Source organism: Stegodyphus dumicola, chromosome 2 (assembly GCF_044657685.1).
Source record: "Stegodyphus dumicola isolate Sdum_Otavi_A_Nest chromosome 2, ASM4465768v1".
Lineage (NCBI taxonomy): Eukaryota > Metazoa > Arthropoda > Arachnida > Araneae > Eresidae > Stegodyphus > Stegodyphus dumicola.
In genome coordinates, this window is record NC_140769.1 from 14850312 (window position 1) to 14873569 (window position 23258).

Here is a 23258-nt window from a genome sequence, read left to right on the forward strand (position 1 = left end):
ACACTTGTAATTAGATATTAAAGCTACTTTTTACGTTCGAAGAAACGGCCCCTTTATACTAGCAGAACTTTGGTCCCGAGAAACGTAAGTCCTAAGAAACGTAACCTAAAACGAGCGGTAATAAGCTTCATGCACCTAAAACATGTTTCATTGCATAATCTATTAACAAAGGTTACTTACTTTTTATTATTTTGATTTATTGTCAACTTACTTTTATTTTAAACTATTAAAATATTCACAAATTTATCGTAAATTTTACTGTTTTTTTTTAATTAAATATATGTTCATCTGATACAATTTACTTCAGTTATGAACGTACGTATTCGCGATGCTCCGATTATTCAAAAGCTGGATTTAATGAACTGAAGTGAGCAAAGAAATGCTGTAAATAATTTTTATTTTTTAAGTTCTGTTACCGGCACAAATTGAAAGACAAAATGACATTAGGCACATCATATGCTGAAACAATGAGAACTTATTTTCAAAATAATAGTAGAATAAAGGAATATCAAGCTCATTCTTCTAAGGTTCATTCAATAAACTGGAATTCTGACGGAAGACGTCTGGCTTCTGGTAGCTATGATAGAACGGTTTGTCTCTTCGTTCTTGACCGGGATAGACTGGTAAGTTGTTAAAAATTAAACAAAATAAATATAAATTATATAGTTTATATGAATGTTTATGTTATGGTTTTAGGTTTCAGATAGCGTGGTTCGCCGTAGTGGGGCACGTGATCATTTTGGCGCGAAATCATTTAATGGCCGTCTTTATCACAACCGTATGAAGAAACGTTTGAAGAAATAATTGTTTTCGTAAAGTGAAATGTTTCAAACATATGCTTCAGAGAATGAGGGAAATATTAATAAAAGTAATGGGGAATGTTCAAATGGGTGTAGTTCCGAGAAGGCTTATACGATTGGTGGTGTGCCTATATTATTTCCGTACAAAGCATATCCATCGCAAATTTGTATGATGGATAAAATTATAAAATGTTTAAATAAAAAATTTAATTGTTTGTTGGAGTCTCCTACGGGCAGCGGAAAGAGTCTCGCTTTATTATGTGCTTGTCTAGCTTGGCAGAAGAAAACTAAAAAGGAAATCAAGAAGATGGAAGCTGAATTAGAAAGAGAACTAAACACACGCGGTGTAATACTGGATGAAGATGTGCATCTAAATGAAGGAAATAAAATTCAAGATAATTTTGATCAGGCAGAAAAAGAAATTGCAGAAAAACTTGAAAAGCATAATATAAATGATGATTCTAAACCTGCAGATACCTCAAGTAATGAAGAAGCAGAAAAATTAGATCGTTTAATAAAGAATTCACGATATGCAGCTGAGAAGAATAAAAAGAGAGGTATAATTTATATTGATAATGTGGAAGATATGGATGACTTTCAGCCTGTTAAAAAGTGTAAATCAATTTCAAGGTTGTCTAATTCTCCATCAGGTAATTCTACATCTAACAGTCCACATTTGCAAAAAAATAGTACACCTAGCAGTCCACGTTTGCACTCTCCTATATTAAATTCAGACATATTTACATCAAAAAACGATGAACTGTTGCAGAATACTGAAATTAATAGCACATCCAGTCCAGTTCGTACCTCAAAAGTAAAGTATGAGGGTCAAACTGCAAATGATGGAGTTCTGCGGAAGCTTCCTAGAATATATTTTGGAACACGTACTCATAAGCAGATTGAACAGATTATAAGAGAACTGAGAAAAACACCGTATAAAGACGTAAAGATGACAATTTTGTCTAGTCGGGAAAGAACATGTATTCATCCTGAAGTTTCAAGAACTGATAATAAAAATGAAGCATGTGAGGAGTTGATTCACGATAAAAATGGCCCAGGATGTAGGTATTTTAGGAATTCTAAAATGATTAGCCATTACAATTCAAAAAAATTATTATCTGCTTTTGATTTAGAAGATTTTGTAGGTGTTTGTAGACGTGCTAAAGCTTGTCCGTACTATGGAGCTCGAGAACTACTTATATCTGCAGATATTGTATTTTGTCCTTATAATTATTTAGTTGACCCTCTTATTAGGTCAGCTCTGGATATTAGTTTGAAAGGAACTATAGTAGTTATGGATGAAGCTCATAACTTGGAGGATTCTGCAAGAGAAGCTGCCAGTAGTAGTATTACATTGTCTCAACTTACTGACTCGATTACTGATTTACAAAAAATGGGACAGCGAAGCCAAACTATTCCAGAATGCTATCTGTATGTTGCCAAAATTTTAACAAACCTGGCAGATTGGTTGAAATTAAATTCAAATAATTTATCAGAATACACATCATTTGATTCATCTGCTAAAGTCTGGAATGGTAATGATATGATTGCTGTGTTAAATTATGTTGGTTTGGGGCCTGAAAGTTTTGATGAATTTAAAATTAAATTTAGTAAAATCTTTGCTGAGAAAAATGAATCAAAGGATGAAAATAGCATTTTAAATAATGATGATCCTAAAATTTCTGGTTTGACTATTACTTGTTTGAAATGTCTCATTCAGCCTTTGACTTATCTGTATTACAATAATATGATCTTCGTTCCTGATTATCGATTTGTTGTTATAAAATCAAAACTGTCCAAACTGCAGTCTAAGAAACGAACTTCTGCACTTGGTGGTGTAGAGTTAACCATGCATTTCTGGTGTTTAAATCCTGCTGTTGCATTTTCTGATATAAAGGATGATATCCATACTTTGATTGTTGCTTCTGGTACATTATCTCCTTTGATATCATTCCAGTCTGAATTAGGCATGCCATTTCAGATTACTTTGGAAGCAAATCATGTCATATCAAATACCCAAGTGTGGGTTGGCACAATTGGCAGAGGACCTAATAATAATTTGCTTAATGCAACATTTCAGAATTCTTCAACATTTGCTTTCCAGGATGATGTAGGAAATTTAGTTCTGCAAGTATGTATGGTTGTACCTCATGGCATATTGTGCTTTTTGCCATCATACAGCATGCTCGAGAAGCTCATAAACCGATGGGAGTTAACTGGCTTGTTCGAGAAACTTTCTTTGCGAAAAAAAGTTTTCTGTGAGCCTCGTGGTCAAAGTAATGATTTTGTCCAAGTTATAGGTGACTTTTACAATGCTGTTAAAGGAACTGAAAATAATAGTGAAGGAGAAGTTGATGGTGCTTTGTTTTTTGCAGTCTGTCGTGGAAAAGTAAGTGAAGGATTAGATTTTGCAGACAATAATGCACGAGCTGTGATAACAATTGGGATTCCTTTCCCAAATATAAAAGATATACAAGTTGATCTGAAACGAAAATATAATGATATGCATTCCTCGAAAAGGAATATATTGACTGGTTCAGCTTGGTATGAAATCCAAGCTTTCCGGGCCTTAAACCAAGCCCTGGGACGATGTATACGTCATCGAGATGACTTTGGTGCTCTGATTATTGTTGATGAACGGTTCCAGAATGAACGGCACTTAAATTCACTTTCAAAATGGATAAGAAAGGAAGTTAAACATTATCCATCTTTTAATGAGGCATTATCATCATTAAGTTGTTTTGTGCAGAGAGCTAAACCTATTCAGTGATATGTCATAACATAAACTAAAAACATAGAAAAGGAACTTATAAATTTGATTATTCTGTAGTTAGTTTCTTTTATTAAATAAATAATATATTGATTTTTATACATTAATGGAAAGAATTTGTTTTAAAAGTTGAAAAGTGTATATTTGATTGTTTTGGTGTTGATAATATAATATGCATTGTTATATTTTGACTACCTTATTAAATCTTTACCTTTATTAAAGACCTTTCAAAGTTCTGTTAAGATGTTTAGCTCAAAATTTCATAATTTTAATTGATTGTTTTGAAGTTATAATTTGTCAGCTTTTTAACTTAATTATTTAATGATTATTGCTTTTGTAAATTAAGGGAATGATTTAAAAAAAAAAAAATCTGCTGAATTCACTGTGGTGTATTACATTTTGACTGCTTTGTTCAATCATATTAACTTGCGAAAATTCTGCAAGGTGTATCATATCCATTTCATTGTTATTTATCTCAAATCTTTTTATTTGAAAATAGATTAAACCTTTAGTAGTTTGATTACAGTTACATTTTATGAGATAATGAATTGCTGGGGCAAACATAGCTGCCAACTCTTGTTAAATCAGTTCTTCCAGTTTCAATTTTTAATTTTTAGTTTTAAATAAGGAAAACGTTTCTCCCTCCACCTCTAGTGAATAATTTTTTGATAAAGGTTTACATTTGGGTGCCCTGTGGGTTTTTATATATATATATGCCAAGATCGGTGCCAGGAAGGTAAATGAAGTCAAAGAATTTCACAAACTAGGCATTGCGCACTCCCTTAACTTTGTCCATGTCACACATTGATGTATTTTCACTTAAAAAGTCAAAGGAAATTGACATAAATCCAATTCTTCTTACTCTTGTAAAAAGTGCCAAACGTAAAGCACCAAAATAAGTAGGCAATTCTGCACTTCACCCAAATTTTATTTCATTTGCAATATTCCATTTTATTCATCTTATTAAATTTAATTTCATCCGAGACACTTATAGATTTTAATATGAAGATTCAAGCAATGTGTAATCAGGTAATATTTGTATTTGATTTTATATTACTTTAATATGTGGTACCTTACTAAATTTTCCCAGACAAATACTATGAAGATTAATTTTAAATTTTATTATTGTAATTAAAATTACTTTGATAAAAAAAGAGCCTACTCAGGATTTTTCAGTATAAAAATATAAGAAAATTTTTGAGATTTTTAAGTTGGCAGCTATGAAACAAATAGAATGTATTTTTTAGTATTATATTCCCTAAAAAAAATTATATCCCTTCATTTTCTCATATTGATCTAAATTTCTTTTAAGGTCAAATTGATCTTAACATAAAAGTGCTATCTTTCATTATCTGTGTGGTGTTTTATGTGTAAAAAAATGGATATTATGAATAACAAGTAATTGAGCCAATCCAAATTGCTGATTGTCTCTGTTAATGTAGAAAGTACTATTCCGTTTTGAGGATCGTAAAAAAATTGCAGCGAAAATGTATGCGCAAACGCGCTGATTTCAGATTGCGTAAGTTTATATAGTTCTATATTTCTCAAGACGCCACTAAAATACTAGTTTAATTTTTAAATTCTTTTTTCATATCTGATGGATTTAATAATTTAGGAATTGGCCATGACGAAAAGTCTACAATAGAATTTTGGGTAAAGTGCAGAATCACCCACTGCTTAACGCGATCCATGTACACATCGACCTATTTTCACTTAAAAAAATATCCCAGAATTGCACAAAAATGGCACTACACACACTCTTGACTTTATGTACACATCGACCTATTTTCACTTAAAAAGTAAAAGAAAATTGACAGAAATCCAATTGTTTTTACCCTTGTAAAAGCGGCAAACAAATAAGTTGGCGATTCTGCACTTTACCGAGAATTTTTTTCAAAGAAAAAGCATCATTCGTTATAGAAAATTGTGTTTGAACAACTAACAAGATGAAATTATGCTTTAGCGATAACTCGGTAGAAAAATAGCGATGCAAGTATCCATTCAGTTATGTTTAGCAATTTTTATATAAATTATAATGATCTGAAATAGTTATTTACTCTTCATTCAGTCATGTTTAGCCTTTTTAATATAAATTATAACAATAAAAAAGTATTATATTAAATTAACTTTTCATCTAAATTAAAACATCAATCTTAGATAGTTTTTTTACTATCATACATCCTTTCTTGCGTTATGGTTGCCGCAATAATATTTGGCATCAACAACATAGTTTGGCGATTTTTTACAAATAGTAACCCCTCAAAACCGAATAGTACCCTGTAAAACATTTGATGGTATTGTTTTTTAATCTGCATAAACATCTTGTCTGCAGATAATTGGTATCATCGTATAATATCAAAACATTGGGCTTTCAAGCATAATTTTCTGCATTATTTTACATATTGCTAATCATAAAAATTGAAATTGTCCAAAAAGACAGTTTCAAAGATTGTAAACTGCACCTGTTGTGCATTTTATTGTTATTTTTGTTTAAAGTGTCATCCTGTTGTAAGGGTGCGCACACCTTTATGTCAAGACACCCTCATTAAAATTTGCCTTTGTGCTGCAGCCAGCATGCATGAGAATGCAGGCAATGTATATTAGGATGTGAACAGCTTTATGGTGGAGCACTGCTATGAATTCTCCCTTTAAAAATTGGTCAATTGTTCATAACTCGTTTGCTAATAAGGGATGTTTCCATATACTTGCAGAGTAAAGTTAATCAAATATCATGCATTCTGATGCATTTTAGAATGAGACAGTCTACAGTGAAGATGAACCGAAACAATGCATCTGGAAAACTGCAATTTATAATGGTATTGTGTTCTTTAGGGTGTTCACAGATGATGCTCAGCTAATGGATGGGAGTTCTGACAATAAACATTTGTATATTAAATTCAATAACTTTATGTAGTATTTTTCTCTTATTACATTGTAATCCAGTCTGTCAACCTATTTCCCCCCTCCCCGATTCTGACGTTTCAAAATCAAGGTGTGTCTTACACTAGGGGAAATTCAGTAGATTGATAAACTATTCAAGACTTGTTTTTTGCAGTCCCACTTTCAAATGATATTGTACCTGCAACTGATTTATATTTATAGATGAATTTGTTGTCATTGGCATGCCGCATGATAAGCAAATTGTCTGTCAAAAATTCTGATTGCTCTTTCTTGATAATGCAGTTTTTACAAACAGCACTTCACTTGTATATTGAATACTGATGCTTATTAAATAGCTTTTTAAATTGCATTTTTTAAAGATGTATATCTTTGCTTATCTTATTGTGAACTTCTAATTTTTTTACTTAGTAGTTTTAAAATTATGGATTTTAGCTTTTATAAATGAAATTCATTTAGAAATTATAGATTATTGTAAATTGATGTGATAATATGAAATTTGTAAACGTAGTTTATAAGTTTAAACTTGTATATTGAACTGATACTGATCTTTAATATGCTTTAATGTATTTTGTTTGCTTTATTTGATCTAGTTCCTCAATAAATAGTTTTTTTAATTTGCAGAAAGAAGTTTTTTTCCCCCCCTACTCTCATATTTTAAAGATGTATCTGCTTGATCATCAATTTTTCCTCATCTCACAAAACTCTTTTTCTTCAAATACTTTATAATTCTGTAGCATTAAAAGTATATTTCAGGGTATACATTTACAATTTTTTGGTGCCATTCCTGTTTACATCCAATGCCCTCCCCAGTAAATTGGCATTCAAAATATAATTAAAACAAAAATTATATAAACTCAGTAAATTGCATTTTAAATCAAACAAGGAAATAAAATAAGAATGTAAATACTTGTTATGTAATCTACCAATACAAAAAGGAAATACAGTCAAAAGTCGTTAATCCGGACTCGTCGGGACTTCGGCGATTCCGGATTATGGATCATCAGTTTAAATCTCATAAGATGGCATGCAGAAATTCTAAAATTAAAAATATGAAAACGTAATTTATGAAATAAAGAACAATTATGATCTAAAGGGTATCAAAATTTGCAAAAAGAAAAAGCTTAATATTTATTTGTTTACTTTATTAAACATTTCTTTCAATGTAAGTTGTTTAAGTTTTGCTTCGTTTCATGTGATAATACTTTCTCTTTAATTCTATTAAACAGACATAATTTCTTGTTCAGTTACAAAGTTCCACTGTTCAAGTCCTATAATTGCTGTGTCTAGAACACCGATTAATTTGTCAATCGAAATTTTTTCGTTTTCAATAACCTCTGTCACTTTCTTCGCTATCGAAAGCGAATAATAATGACGAGGAACTTGTTTTAAATCATATCAAAGACGGAGCATATCGAGATGAAATACTACATTTGGTAAGGAATTATAAGCCAAATAAAATAAAAACATCTGCGCTGAAGATAAGGATAGTGTTGACAGATCAACTTCCAATTCATTACCCGCCTGCTGCGGCGTCAACTTCCAATTCATTACGCGCCCGCCGCGGCGATCCCCCTCCCCCCGCTGAGCAGCGTGAAATTGATAAACAGATTTCGGATTTCAAAACATACTTTCGCTTTAGATCCTTTACATATTAACAAATATATATCGGAAATTCTATTTGATATAATCGAAAGTTTAAGCTTACTTTTATAAAATTGCTCTTACAGTCTGCAAAAAATAATAAGCCGGATCCAATTCGAAAATTAAGGAACCACGCAATCATCAACATTAACTGAAATAGATAATTAGATAATTTTAGCTTATACGCCCATTATACATAAAACGCGCACGCGAAAACGTATTCTGCACTTGCGCACACTCATATGCGCAGTCGTAAAAGGTCTTACGCGCACGCGTAAACGCCTATGCGCATGTGTAGGCGCGGCGCATGCGCAGAAAGTTTTTAGTTTTGAGGTCCGTATTATAGATCATTCCGAATTATGGGTGTCCGACTTAACGACTTTTGACTGTATCAACTAACCTTATATAAAAGTTTCTGTTTCTTTGGTATGTGAGACACACAGAATTCCTTAACAGCATCCAAAACTATTTAATATTATCTATATTATAATCTGTATACTGCCATCGCCACATAAAGTCACAAAAGTAAAAATGAAAAATGGGTACTTTTCCGTTTCGCCGGCTCAAATCCCGCCAAGCACACTTTGTTGGCGACAACATTCAGTATACACATAAAAAAATTTAACAAAGGTTAGTTCTAATAATTTTTTTTTTTTTTTTTTAGAAGGCATAAACATTTTAATATGGTTTAAAGTTTTCTAAAAGGACATTAATTTTAGAATTTACTATGCTTTCATGGTTCAACATCCTGATTTGCCGGTTCGTGTAATGTGATCCCAAATGATCTCGTCTCGCGTAAACTACGCAACAATCATCTAATTTTTGCAGTAATTATGTACATTAATTTAAAGTTAAATCTTAATATGGAATACAAGTTTAAAGGCAAGAATTATTTCAATTTTTACGAATAGCTTACTCAGAAATTATGTAAAACCACAGTATTTTACTTCGCTAGTGCATTCTCATTAGAATTGACGAATTTAATTTGATTTAACTTGATTTTGCCTTTTCTATATTTTTGGGTGAGCAGTGTGCTTGCATTCTAAGTGACTTAATTACCATGAATGGTCTTGGGGCATAAAATTTAACTATCTTGTAAAAATTCTATGTAGTTTTATGCCAGTACAGTCAAAAGTCATTAATCCGGACCTCAAAGTTACGAACTTTCTGCGCATGCGCATAGAAACGCATTTACGCATGCGCATTTAATGTATAACGGACGGCATAAGCTGAGCTCTATTTCAGTTAATGTTGCAGATTGCATTATTCCTTAATCTTCGAATTGGATCCGGCTTATTATTTTTTGCAGACTGTTAGAGCAATTTTATAAAAGTAAGCTTGAACTTTCGATTATGTCAAATAGAATTTCCGTGGCTGGAGCTGCCAAAAGATCTACAAAGCGAAAGTATGTTTTGATGTCCATCAAACAAAAAGTGGAATTGCTGCAAAAAATGGATAAAGGCATATCCTTTGTTTCTCTAACCTTCCGAAATCTGTTTATCAATTTCGCGCTGCTCTGCTGAGGGGGTACGTCGCGGCACGCAATGAATTGAGAGTTGATGTGTCAGCACTATCCTTATCTTCAGTGCAGATGTTTTTGTTTTATTTGGCTTATAATTCCTTACGAAATGTAGTATTTCATCTCGATGTACTCCATTTTTGATATGATTTAAATCAAATTCCTCGTCATTATAACTCGCTTCTGATAGTGAAGAAAGTGACACAGAGGTTATTGAAAATGAAAAAATTTTGATTGACAAATTAATCGGTATTCTCGACACAGCAATTATAGGACTTGAACAGCGGAACATTGTAACTGAACAAGAAATTATGTCTGTTTATAGAATTAAAGAGAAAGTATTATCACATAAAACTGTTGGCAGTGGTGATAAAGGCAAAGCATATTTTGCTTCCCTTAAATAAAGCTAAGACTAATCTAAATAAAATTCATGCTTTATTCCATAAATTAAAATAAAAGAGCTAACACTGTAGCCTTTACATTTAAAATCATTTGATGAAAGCAAACTAGCATTATGCTAACTCGTAATAACACAAGAGAACAAGACATTCGCAGATACCGGCGTACATATATATAATACTCAGCCGATCTTGACGTCAGCGGCAACCACGTTAGCTTATCGCCGATTGACCTCCGATCAAAATTTGCATGTGGAATACTAAAGCCAACAAACGGCCCTCTTTTCCTCATGCAAAGACAAAAACAAAACTTACACAGAAGTTCATAGTTCAATTCTATTATACGAAAACACGTATTGTCTTTAAACACTGAAAACACCTAAACAAAACTTTCTTAAATTAACAGCCATCACTGCTTTTGTAAATAAGTCGGCAGTATTTAACTTATTGGTGATAAATTCAAGGTCAAACACTCCATCATTTATTAGTCTTCTAACAAAGTGATATTTTACGTCTGTGTGCTTAGTTCGGCTATTTTCTATTGGCGATCTAGAAAAATCAATGGAAATGTTTAAATTTTTCAAAAATTTCTTTGATATATTTTTGCTGATGTATAAAAACCTCATTCTCTAAGAATTCAATTCCAAGTAATGTTTCAGTTTTGCCTAATACTTTTAAGATAAAAAACTTACTCAGCTGTGAAATTACTTTATCTATACTATATTGATCTTTACTAAAAATCACAATATCATCTACATATAACAAGAGAATTACATTTGAACTCTTATAAACACAATTACCCCATTGTATTTTCTTAAAATGTAGATTTTCTAAAGTACTTTCAAATTCACAAAACCATTCACGGCCGCATTGATGTAGACCGTAAATGGTCTTGTGTAATAACACACTTTATTTTCCTCTTCGATAAATCCCTCTAGTTGGGTCATATATATTTTCTCATTTAGGTGTGCATATAAATATGCGTTCTTTACATCTAACTGACAATTAGTCCATCCATATAAACATACCAGGATAGTGAAAAATATTCTTATGATTGAAAATTTACCACAGGACTGTAAACGTCATCAAAATCTTCACCCTGAATCCCTGTGCTACTAAATGTGCTTTGTATCTAACCACTTGTTTCTTTTCATTTCTTTTTAGCGTATAGAATCATTTGTTTCCTATCATAGTTTTATTTTCTGGCTTTTCGACTAATTCCCAAACCTTTCTTTTCTTCATTGTGTCAATTTCTTCTTTCATTGCCTTATCCTATTCTTCGGCATTTACTGATTTCCGTGCTTCTTTAAAATTTTGTGGGATAACAATTTCTATGGAATTTGCCTCTTCAGACACGGAGCTAGTCTCCTGTTCTACAAAATTAACTTTCCCCGAGTATTCGTTTTTTCTACTAAAATCGATCTTATCTTTTTCAAATTTAATATTTCTTGCCTCACAATACTTTTCAATATCATTATAGGATCTAAAATGGGTGTCTGTTCCCTCTACATAATAATATATGTCTGTACGTGTTCCATCTGGCCTTTTAACTGCTTTTCTTTGCCAGTTTAAATCTGATACTTCTTTCGGAGTAGATTTGTCATCTGACAACTTTATTTCTTCTCTAGAAATTTCCTGTTCTTCATCTGATTCTGCTAATAGCTCAGATTGCTCTAGTCTTTTAAATTTAGGTTTTGATTTCTGTTCCAGGATGCCAGTTGCTGCATACAGTTTTTCATTGAACTTTACAGTACAGGTTTCTATTAATCTACGTTTTTCTGGCAGCCATATCCTATAACCCTTAGTTTCCTTTGCATATCCTACCATGATTCCTTCTTTGCACCTCATTTGTAATTTATTTCTAATCTGATTTGGCACGCCAACATAGGCTTTACAACCAAATATTTTAAAATAAACAACACTGGATTCTATTTAGGAACATTTCATAAGGGGTTCGGTTGCTTTTATGACATACTCTGTTCCACGTATGTACGAAACAGCCAAGAGCTTCTGCCCACCATTCTTTTCCCATTTTACCATCATTAAGCATAGCTTTAACTGCATCTAATGCCGCTCGTTTAAAACATTCACACACACCATTCTCTTCTGGGGTGTACGCGTTTGTGCGTTCAACATTAATTCCATTTTCGGCTAAGTACCCTTCGAATTGCCTGTTACAGAATTCCCCACCGTTATCGGTGCGTATACTTATTAATTTTCTATTCGTCAGTCTTTCCATTTGCCTATGATAATTCTCGAAGTTGTAGGACAATTCATTTTTATTTTTCATACAATACACTTTTACTAATCTAATATAGTCATCCACAATAGCGAGAAAATATTTACTCCCACCTTTAGATGGAACTGGTAGTGGGCCACAAACATCTAAATAAACCAACTGCAATGGTTTATCCGATCTCTTCGGAACAGTTTTAAAAGTTATTCTACTAGATTTAGCAATAATACACGGTTCACACCTCTCCATTGGTTTTCCAATTTCTGGTAACCGTTTCACGCTTTGATTCTTACTAGTTTTCTTAATATAATCAAAATTTACGTGGCTAAATCTCCGATGCCATAGCATCACATCGTCTACTTTATTTAACTTTCCAATTTCTGTACCGTAACCAGCTTCCCTTTTATTTGTTGCATACCTAAATGGTTTTACATGATAAAGTCCGTCATATCGTTTAGCGTAGCATAATCTATCCCAATTATTAAAGTATATCCACATGTTCCCTTTTGAAATCACAAAATGAGCACCTGCCTTTTCTAACCTTGCTCCCGATAATAAATTTCAATTTCTTCTTAGATTTGGATTATATAACATTATCTAACTCAATCCAATTTATTCGATTGCCTACTTTTGCTGCAAATTTTGACGGTACCCTTTCCTAGTACTTTACTTTCACAATTTCCTACAACTAAAGACATACGTATATCGTTTATTTCTTCAAAATTTGTCATTAAATTTCTATTATTACAGAAATGAGTTGTAGCTGCAGTATCTACGACCCAATTAAATTTATCTGCCTTTCCTCCTGTATCTGTAGTTGTTATATAATTTTCTACTAACATTAATTCTTTATCTTTAAACTGTCCATTTTTTATCGTCTATTTTAAACTTCTGATTTTTACTTACATTTTCTTTACATTTAGCGATTAAGTGCCCAAATTTATGACATCTGAAACAAGGTCCTATTCTCATATTCCCCATCTTTTTCTTAGATTTAGTTTTATTTTCAACTTTATCTTTCCCTGCATTTGAACCAATAGTATTAAACACGCTTACCTTGCTGTCTTCTAAATCGGCATTTACCTGGCGAAGTCAGCTTTCTTCCCTTACCAATTCTTCAGCAATTCTTTCCAGCGTAAAATCTTCGCCCTTCCACCTATAGATCAACTGTACAAAGTATTCCGAGGGTAATCTCCTTATTGCCTGAAATCCTTTAAAAAGATCTGCCAAATTGTGACCAGCTTCAGCCAACTTCTTTGCAGTCATTCTTATCCTCGCGATGAATAATCCTATTTCTTCATTTGGCATATATCTAATACTAAAAAATTCATTCAGTAACTGAATTATCCTTGCTCTTGTTTTGGGTTCGAATTGTTTCTGTAGAACTTCCCATGATTCTTTACCACTTGAACATTCTTGTATCAGCTGTCTGAACTCAGTTTTAATTTCATAATATAATGTAGTGAAGGCTCTGTTCTCTCTCAGTGTGAACTCCTGCTTTTCACGCCTTGTTAAACTTTTATCTAATTCTTTTTCTTTATCTTCTATGAAGCTCCAACAATTTCTATCCAGTAACAGCATTTTCATGTCGACTTTCCATCGATCCCAGTTGTCATGGTTTAACAGCTGAAAACTTCAGGTAGTAAGGACATCTTCAATTAAGTGTGAGCACAACGACTTGAACAAACTTCTAAGACAGGTATGCTTCTTTTTGTGGATAACGGCCCTCTTCACATACATTCCTTCAATGATGAGTTGAACTGGATGACCGATTAGCTGTTGGCGCTGGGCCCATAACCCTGTCGGCAGTGGTGATAAAGGCAAAGTGTATTTTGCTTCCCTTAAATAAAGCTAAGACTAATCTAAAGAAAATTAATGCTTTATTCTGTAAATTAAAATAAAATAAGCTAACACTGTAGCTTTTACATTTAAAATCATTGAGTGAAAGAAAACTAGCATAATGCTAACTCATAATACCAAGAGAACAAGACATTTGTTGATACCGGCGTACATATATATAATACTCGGCCAATCAGCGGCAACCACGTTAGCTTACCGCCGATTGACCTCCAATCAAAATTTGCATGTGGAAAACTAAAGCCAACAAAGCATACATTACACATAGTCGAAATTAGAAAATTGCAACCAGAAAACTATTTGATGTGTATTCGTGATATTTATAATGACGAGGAAATTGATTTAAATCATATCAAAGATGGAGTACATCGAGATAAAATACTACTCTTAGTAAGGAATTATAAGCCGAATAAAATAAAAACATCTGCCCTGAAGATGAGGATAGTGCTGACAGATCAACAGTTCATTGCGCACCGCAACCACAGAGCAGCGTGAAATTGATGAACAGATTTCAGAATGGTTAAAGAAACAAACCATTTAGCCAAGCTGTTCTGATTACGCAAGTAATATGCTAAGTAGAAAAAATATGCGGTGTTCATTTAGACTATGTCTGGACTTTAACGACACTTAAAACTTGGTGAATCCCTTTCCGAATATTTAATTGCCATGTGTGAAATAGCCAGTCGCGATTCTGTTGATGTTTCATCATGATTATGTAATCAATGGGATACCGGATCAGAGTAGTAACAAAATTATTTTGTATGGGTGTAAACCTATTTCTGAATTCAAAGAGAAATTAAAAATTTATGAAAAAAAATCCGCATTGCAGATACGAAGAATAAGGGTTATTCAAGTACTAACACACAAAATAAAGCACGCACTATACCTAATAAGAGTAAACGTAAAACATACAAAAAAAAAAGGTTTGTGGCTTTGAAGTCCGAACTATAGATCATTCTGGATTACAGACTTTGTACTGTACAATATTAATGTTCAAATGAACAAGGAAGCAAGGCAATGCAGTGACAGATTTACCTTTAAGCAGGGTGTGTCATGAGGAGGCCTGTCACACCCTAAAATCTTGATATGTAACTACGACCATATTTAGCCCTTATATGCCTTCCAGTGGGAGGTACTTCAGATTTCTCAATGGACAAGAAAAAAAAAGCTATATAAGACTAGAGACGGAGTATTTAGTTCAGCATGAGTTCAGAGTATTGAGATATCTCAGTAATCCTAACTCTTTAAATGTGTTTTACACTGTGTTGTATTAAACATCCTCAATAGTTTGAAATGTAGCTACTGATTGTGCTCAGTGATACTGAGAAGAACTGTATGAGTAGTTTTGTGGGAAGTTCCAGAATTGTAAAGTGTTCTTTTTTGTAAAATAAATTTTATCAAGCTATTATCAATTCTCTATGCATTCAATTTATTACAAACCCATATTCATGCATTAAAAAAAGAAGCCAAAGAAAAGAAGGTATAACAGCAGTTTTTCTCCTGACTAACTCAGATTTTTGTATGTCTCTTTCAAACACTTGCCGATTAGGGAATTACAGCATGGACAATGCATTGATCAACATTAGCCATGACCATGCTTTTGGCCCTTTGGTGGTTGTGAAGAGGGGGTTAGCATTTTTCTATCTGACCTAAACAATGGGTGAAGCCCCAAGACATAATTGTTTGGAACGGGATGTTGCTCATACTAGGTTTTCTTTTGTTAACATAACAGTGGAAAGGAAGGAAAGAATTAGTTTATAAAGAGCTTAAGTTCAGTTAATAAAGCAATTGCTCATACTGGTTTTCTTTTATTTTCATAGAAGACAGGAAGAGGGAAAATATATTCTGAAGAACATAAGTTGTTAACAAAATTGTTAGTAAATTTGTTAACAAAATTGTTAGTAAAATAAGTTGTTAGCATATTCTGCTCTTCCTTAATTTCTCATTTGATCCAACTTATTTTTTGCAGGCTATTATTATTAGATTTCTTATCAAAATTAAAGTTCAGTTTTTCAAGTATATTGAAGAAATTTTCTAATTCTGGATCTGTGGCAGGATCTGCAAAGCAAAAATATATTTACCACTTGCTTTCTATAGCAGTCTTGGTGCAAGAAAATGGCACTGGTGGGCTTAAGAAAGTAAGATTTCAAAACTGGCAGAACAACCTTATTTTGGCATAGCCTTTTGCATGCATTAAGAAGCAAAATTTTCCTAATTAATGGAATTTGTGAAGAAATGCGGAGAAGTGTTAATGAAGGATCATATAACTGAAGATTTCCATTACAATGATAATGTCACAATCAAATAACAAACTGCAAACTGTGTTGTAGGATTTTAAGTCCAGAAAATGTCACTACCAATAGTGAAGAAAGTGATAAAGAGGCTTTTGAGAATGAAAAGATTTCAACTGATAGTTTAGTGGGAATTCTCGACACCGCAATTGCAGGACTTCAACAGTAGAATTTTGCAACTAAATAAGAAATTGTCTCTCTATAAAATTTAAAAGAATGTATTAGGACAAATAACTAAGCAACTTATACAACTAACCTTGACAGAAATGTTTAATAAAGCAGATAAAAAAATTTTTGAGCTCTTTTTAATTTTGATTCCCTTAAGATCATAAATAGTCCATTATTTCATAAACGAGTATTTCACATTTTTATATGTATTTCTATATGTAATACTATATGAATTCTATATGTATTTTATATGTATTTCTATATGTAATATCAATCGATTTAAAATATGGGATCACTGAAGTCCCAATGATTTCAGATTTTCCACTGTACTTTGCAAATTACCTTTACTGCTGGGTGAATATAAAAGTTCTATACATAATGTTATAGATGCAACTTGCAGTGCATCTATAACATTATTATCTAGGCATTTAATAAAAAGCTTGTTTTGTGGGATTTTCCTTTGGAGGTTGCTGGTTTAAGTGTAATAGTAAGAAGTACTTATACACATTTACACAAAACTTGTCATTCATGACTCATGTCTTAATGAAATGGGTATAAGAAAGGTTTTGTTTAATTTTTTTTATAGTCTTATTATTAGTTCACTTAAACAATTTACTTGTAACTGATAATCAGAAAGCTACTTTTTCCCCTTTTGCTTCTTTTAACTTATAACATCTGCTGTTGAAGGAATTTAAGTTTTCAAATTCCTATTCCTCCACTTCATTTCTGTTATATTAATTAACATGTATGGGTAAAGGGAACGGGAACTGTGTGAGGGGAATGGAATGATCATGTGCATTATATGGAGATTGTAACTTGAGATTCATTTTTCCAAAGTAGCAGATTATAATTCACTAGATTCACATTACATTTGCTACAAGAGCAGAAGCAGTTATTGATCTATATATTTTCTAATATTAAGTGCTGAAATCAGATGGTATTTGGTTAGTATATCTGAAGTGTATTTTTTTTTTTTTTTTTTTTTTTTTTTTTTTTTTTGTAATTCTAAATTTTGGCAAATTTCTAAAAAGCCAATCAAAAGTAGTTAATTGCTGACATTCTTTAAATTAAAATCTGTAGATGATTTCAGTTTTTTGTTTGTTTTTAATTCTGTAAATAATTTTCTTGTTATTTATTTAATTTCTTGGTGATGAGCTTTCTAAAGTATAATGCTGCAGTATAAAAGTATTTCTGCAAATTTTAAAAATAATGATTGGTAAATTTATAATAGAATTCAAATCTTTGAATTAATTATGAATTTACCTTAATATTCTTCCATCTCATGTGTCAGTGCGTGTTGTTATGTAAGAAAAAGAACAAATGCTTCATGGAAAAATGGTGAATAAGATTCTGATACCTTGATGTTACATTAACTTTGTCAATTATTTTGATTGTTTCTAGAGTAAAGAGTATGTATTTAAAGGGCATGGTGATAGTGTTGATCAGTTATGTTGGCATCCTACAAATCCTGATCTGTTGGCTACCGCAAGTCTTGATAAAACAGTAAGAATTTGGGATGCCAGGTTTCAAAAGTCTGTTGCCACTGTTCAAACTAAAGGTAAGCAAATTTTATTCAAATATTTTTTATATATGTATGGATATGTATAGTAAAAACTAAAAGTTGAAGAAAACTGTGTCCTTATTGAAATAAACTTTGATACTTATATAATAACTCAACTAAAACAAAAACCAGAATATTTTAGAATTGTAGAAAATTTTACCACAAAAAAAATGTAATAGATGAGAGATTTGTAATGCTATTATAGAACTGTTAGTTTTATTCACACATGTGCAATGTCGTCAAACAGTGTGGTTTAGCACCAGTAATGGATGCATATGATGTCGCAACACAATCATAAAAAGTTCATTTCGGCGTAATGTAAAGTTACTTAATTCTTGATATGCCAATTTAATTTTTGTAATAATGGATATAAATTCTATTTCTCCTTGCATTTTGCAAAATAGTATTAATATTTTAGACTGTATAAATTTGCTACAAGACTACAATATTTTTCATTAAATGGTGAAAGGCAACAACTACTTTAAATTATTTTTGTGCTGTGAAGTGTGTGACAGAAAGAAAAAAACAAAATCTGCTTGTAAATGAGTTTATCAATAAGTATTTGATAAAAATGCAAAATATGTATGCAATAATTTATTTATTTATTGCAATTAATAGTTATCTCATTTTCATCTTTAAAAGAATCGTTGAACTGCACCAAAGTGGTTGTGGTAAGTGCTGTAAATGAATGACATTATAGTAGTTCATACCATGTGAAGTTTTTATGTTGCTGCAAACATACACAATATAAGTCTATGTCATTAATATGAAACAAATGAGGAAATCTGGTGAAGTGGAAAAAAAAAATAGATGCGATAAAATAGATGAAAAAAATCTACAAAAAGTAGAAGTTGTGTGTCATGCACTTTAGAATCTGACCCTTTTTGCTCTCGTAAACCTTGTTAGATCCCAAGGCACCTGGCCACTTCTCACACAGGTGTAAAAGAATACCAGCACAGAAGAGTAAAATAATCCTTTATTATTTGTCAAACTCTGAAATACAATAGTACTTCGTGCTTACAATAGCATTGACAACTTGTGATGGAACTTAAGAATAGTTACACAATAATTTCAAAGATAAAGAGTAGTGCTGGACTAACAATTTAATTTAAGGCTAACTAAGCTGATTCAACAACCTACCCTGCGATGTACTTATTAAATGGCCAAAAAGGCTTATCATAAACTCAGCATAACAGCAAGGATAAACTAGTATTGTGCACTGGCTAGTGAAATCATGCTCTGAATAAACTACAAGATTTGTCTGACATTATACTCACTTCACTTAACTTTAAATTTGCATCCTTGCGAGGGGAAAATGAGAGGTTCGGGAAAGGCACTATTTGTCATGCAAAATAAGGAAAACCCCTACAGCGCCATCTCATTAGGAGGATGCAATACATAATATACAGTAAACCATAATTATGCAATTCATTTATTTTGTGAAATGCTGTTTCCTATATAGCAATAATTTTAATCCATCCCAAACCCCAGTCAAGTATGACTTGCTTTCTTCAGGGTTAATATAACAAGAAATATTTTCATCCTCACTTCTGTGCTCAACAAATGTATCTTGATGTAAAAAAAAAAAAAAAAAAAATATTTTCATATTTATGTTAATGGTGTTAACATGCATTGCATGGGAAACTGATTGTTAGTGGTTTGTTGTGGGAACATTTTCAGCCTATTCAGAACATTTCAGATGTTCTTTACACAAAGCATCACTACAAGTTCTTTACACAAAGCATTACATGATCCTTAGGTGGTATTTAACTCGTATAAGTTGGTTGAGAGTAAATGAGATTGCTTTCATTATTGTGAATAATTGTAAAAAATCTATATCTATCATGAGCAAACTTGTAATATATGTGTCTATTTTCAGGAGAAAATATCAATATTTGTTGGTCGCCAAATGGCCAGACAATAGCAGTAGGCAATAAAGAAGATTTGGTTACTTTTATTGATGTCAGAACTCACAAAGTTATAGCTGATCAACAGTTTAAGTTTGAAGTGAATGAACTTTCATGGAACAATGATAATTCCTATTTTTTCCTCACTAATGGGCAAGGATGCATTTATATTTTATCGTAAGTTAATTTTCATTTATTTAAGATTTTTTCAAGTGTGTAAAGTTATGTTGCTGTGCAACTTCTGCATTCTTGAGCAGGCTTTTTCTTATACTCAATTTACTTGACCCTCCCAATTTATTATGTTTTTCATTAAATTATTTGTATATTGTAAGAGTTGAAATGACCGTGATTATTTTTTCCTCTCCTGCCATTTTAAGTAAACATTTTGTAAATTTCCTGATCACGTGATTTTCAATTTGTCAAAATTTAAATCATCTCTTTCAGATATAAATTAAAAACCAATAGTTTCAGTTAAAAGTTCCAATTAAAAACCAAGAAATAGTCCAAAGGGAAAGGAAAAAGTCCAAAGATAAAGAAAATTCAGTATTTTCTGAAATAATTAAATAAATAAAAAGAATAAAATAATATAAAAAATTAAAATAATAAAAAATTATAAAGAAAATTCAGTATTTTCTGATTATTCATACTTTCACTCCCAAAAAGTCGCCAACCTTCGGAGACTAGTTTTTCACAAAGCTAAGACAATAGCCATTTTCAAAAAATGTCAGTGCACTAAGAATTACATAAAAGATCAACAATTTAACAAAATTAAAAATGCAAGAAACATCCCTAATAAAACATCCCTTCTGTGTGTATTGTTCTCATATATGCAGCAATCTATTTGAACTTCAAAAAACATCAGATAATTGTGGAAATTCAGAATCATGCATAACTTGGTTTTGTAGATGCTTTGTCTCCTCATGTGCACAGTGATATTTTCACTTTAAAAAAAGTCAGAGAATTGCCCAAATTTTGATCCATAAAATCGTTTATCAAGTAGAACTTCATTGAATGTTAATTTTTACTTCCTGAAGAAATGTAGTGCAGCACTTTCTCTCTCTCCTTTTTTTTTTTTTTTTTTTTTTTTTTTTAATCAGCTAGCAGACTTTATAGTCCTGACAAGGGGGGAAAAACAGTGTACTTGGTGCTTTCACCCCTCCCCCCAAAAAAACACTATTGACCATTGTCAATGCAACAAAAATAAACATTTGCTGCATATTGAGTGTTGTCTCATGAATACTATCAGAGTATGCAGATAATCAGAAAGTACCAAGATTCTTGATGACAAAAAGGGAAAAATGGGAAATTATTGTAAAATTTAATATTATGTCGCAGAGTTTTTGAATAGTTCATATTTATTTATATATATATATACATATTGGTGACTTCACTTTTTTTCTAGTTATCCAGATTTGCAGATAAAACATATATTAAATGCACATCCAGCAAACTGTATCTGCATTGAATTTGACAAAACAGGAAAATACTTTGCTACTGGCAGTGTCGATGCATTAGTTAGCTTATGGGATGTAGAAACTTTAGTCTGTGTGCGAACATTTTCTCGGTAAGTAAACTGTTGAATAATTTGAAATATTGTTAATATTTATGCAAATGTATACCATATCTATCAATTTTACAAAATGTGTGATTTCATTTTTAAAAAAGCTTGCAGAGTGTGTTAACACATTTTTGTAACAATTTTGATTTTCTCCATGGATTTAAATATTAATTTTTAAGATACAAGCATGACTAGTACCAAATTGGAATAAGGTTTAATTATCCACTGCAGCACTAAAAATATACTTTTCTTTAAAATGTTGCTAAAAAATAAATAATTATTCAAAGGCTATATTTTTGCTCTGTCTGAAGAGAAATAGTCTTATTCAGTTATTAAAAAGGATGTGAAAAGCATGGTTTTAATATTTCCACAGGTAAAGTAAGTGTTATAATTAATGTCACATTAAAGAAACATCGAAGTTTACATGACTGAGAAAAAGGCAAAAAAGTGCATACCCAACAAAGATACATACAACTCTTGTTAAAAACTAGCCCCCCCCCTCCCCACATACACAAAGAGCTATTGCAAAATATTTAAATATCTATGTCGGAACTGTGAGCAAAGTTATAAAATCTGATTTGAAGCTAATTAAAACAAAACAAAAAAAAATGATGTTCATTGCCCTAACGCGTAAATATAGTTACAATACGTGAGGCTAGGATATACTTATTTGACTGCAATAGAAAAAAAAATCTAATATGTTGATTCAGAAAAAACTTAAAGGTTTTATGGTTATTACTGGATTCTCTTGTAACGGAAAACTTATAATAGCGAAAGTAGAAAAAAAATGTCAAAATTATTTCAGATTTCTATCTGAAATATATTTTAACATCTATTTTTAATTTCTATTTTTTATTCCATCTCTTTATCCAGACAATCTTCACTGTGTTAAGTTCCATCAGGAGAAGGCTCCAAGCCATACCTCTAAACCTACTGCTTTATTTTTTGAAAAAATTGGGAAATGAAACTGGAATTGAAGCCTTTGAAGCACTGTTGTGTCTGCTATAGATTACCATGCATCTGAACTTTTAAAACAAGCTCTTTATAATCAGCATCACAAAACATTGGATGGACTAAAATCAACGTTGATGCTCTAAGAAAGAACCTTTGTCTTGGAAATCAAGATGTAATATAGTTCAACAAAAGGGCTATCAGACTGAACACATTAGAAAATAATATTCTAAGGTTTGTATATATACATCGAAGGGCCTTTAAATTATGACCATCCTGTTAATAACATGTAGGACTCCCTTTAGCATGTAGCACCTTTAGCCTGCCAGCACCCGGTGTGGCATTGACTTCACAAGGGGCTGATATGTAGTCTGTGGTATCTGGTACCAAGCACTCACCAACTGGTCCTCCAATTCCCGCACATTGCGAGGGGGTAGCTTGGCAGCATGAATTTGGTTTTCCAGGTGGGACCACGAATGCTCTGTTGGGTGAATTTGGAGGCAAGACATGACTTGAAAATCACTGGAATGTTCCTCGAACCACTCCCTGACAATTCAAGCCCTATGACATGGAGCATTATCTTGTTGGTAAACACCATCCCCAGCTGGAAACACTGTTGTAATAAATGGGTGAACCAGGTCTGCAACGATGTTCACGTAGTGCACAGATGTCAGGGATTGTTCTATGGGGATTATGGGCC

At 32.0% G+C, this 23258-nt stretch overlaps 2 protein-coding genes across 2 annotated transcripts in view; both read left to right on the top strand.

The window, feature by feature from the left end:
* Positions 1 to 362: 362 nt before the first annotated feature.
* Positions 363 to 23258, top strand: part of tex (THO complex 3 homolog tex) — a 36843-nt gene continuing 13947 nt past the window's right edge. Inside the window, exons 1-4 of the mRNA XM_035351558.2 lie at positions 363 to 623; positions 17983 to 18139; positions 20022 to 20226; positions 21452 to 21613. Of these exons, the coding sequence (XP_035207449.1) occupies positions 438 to 623; positions 17983 to 18139; positions 20022 to 20226; positions 21452 to 21613 (710 nt within the window). The 5' untranslated portion in view covers positions 363 to 437. The remainder of the gene's footprint in view (positions 624 to 17982; positions 18140 to 20021; positions 20227 to 21451; positions 21614 to 23258) is intronic.
* On the top strand, positions 697 to 7095 carry LOC118182232 (Fanconi anemia group J protein-like). Its single transcript, XM_035351557.2, has one exon. It carries the CDS (start codon positions 823 to 825, stop codon positions 3568 to 3570), a length of 2748 nt encoding a protein of 915 aa, XP_035207448.1. The 5' UTR covers positions 697 to 822; the 3' UTR covers positions 3571 to 7095.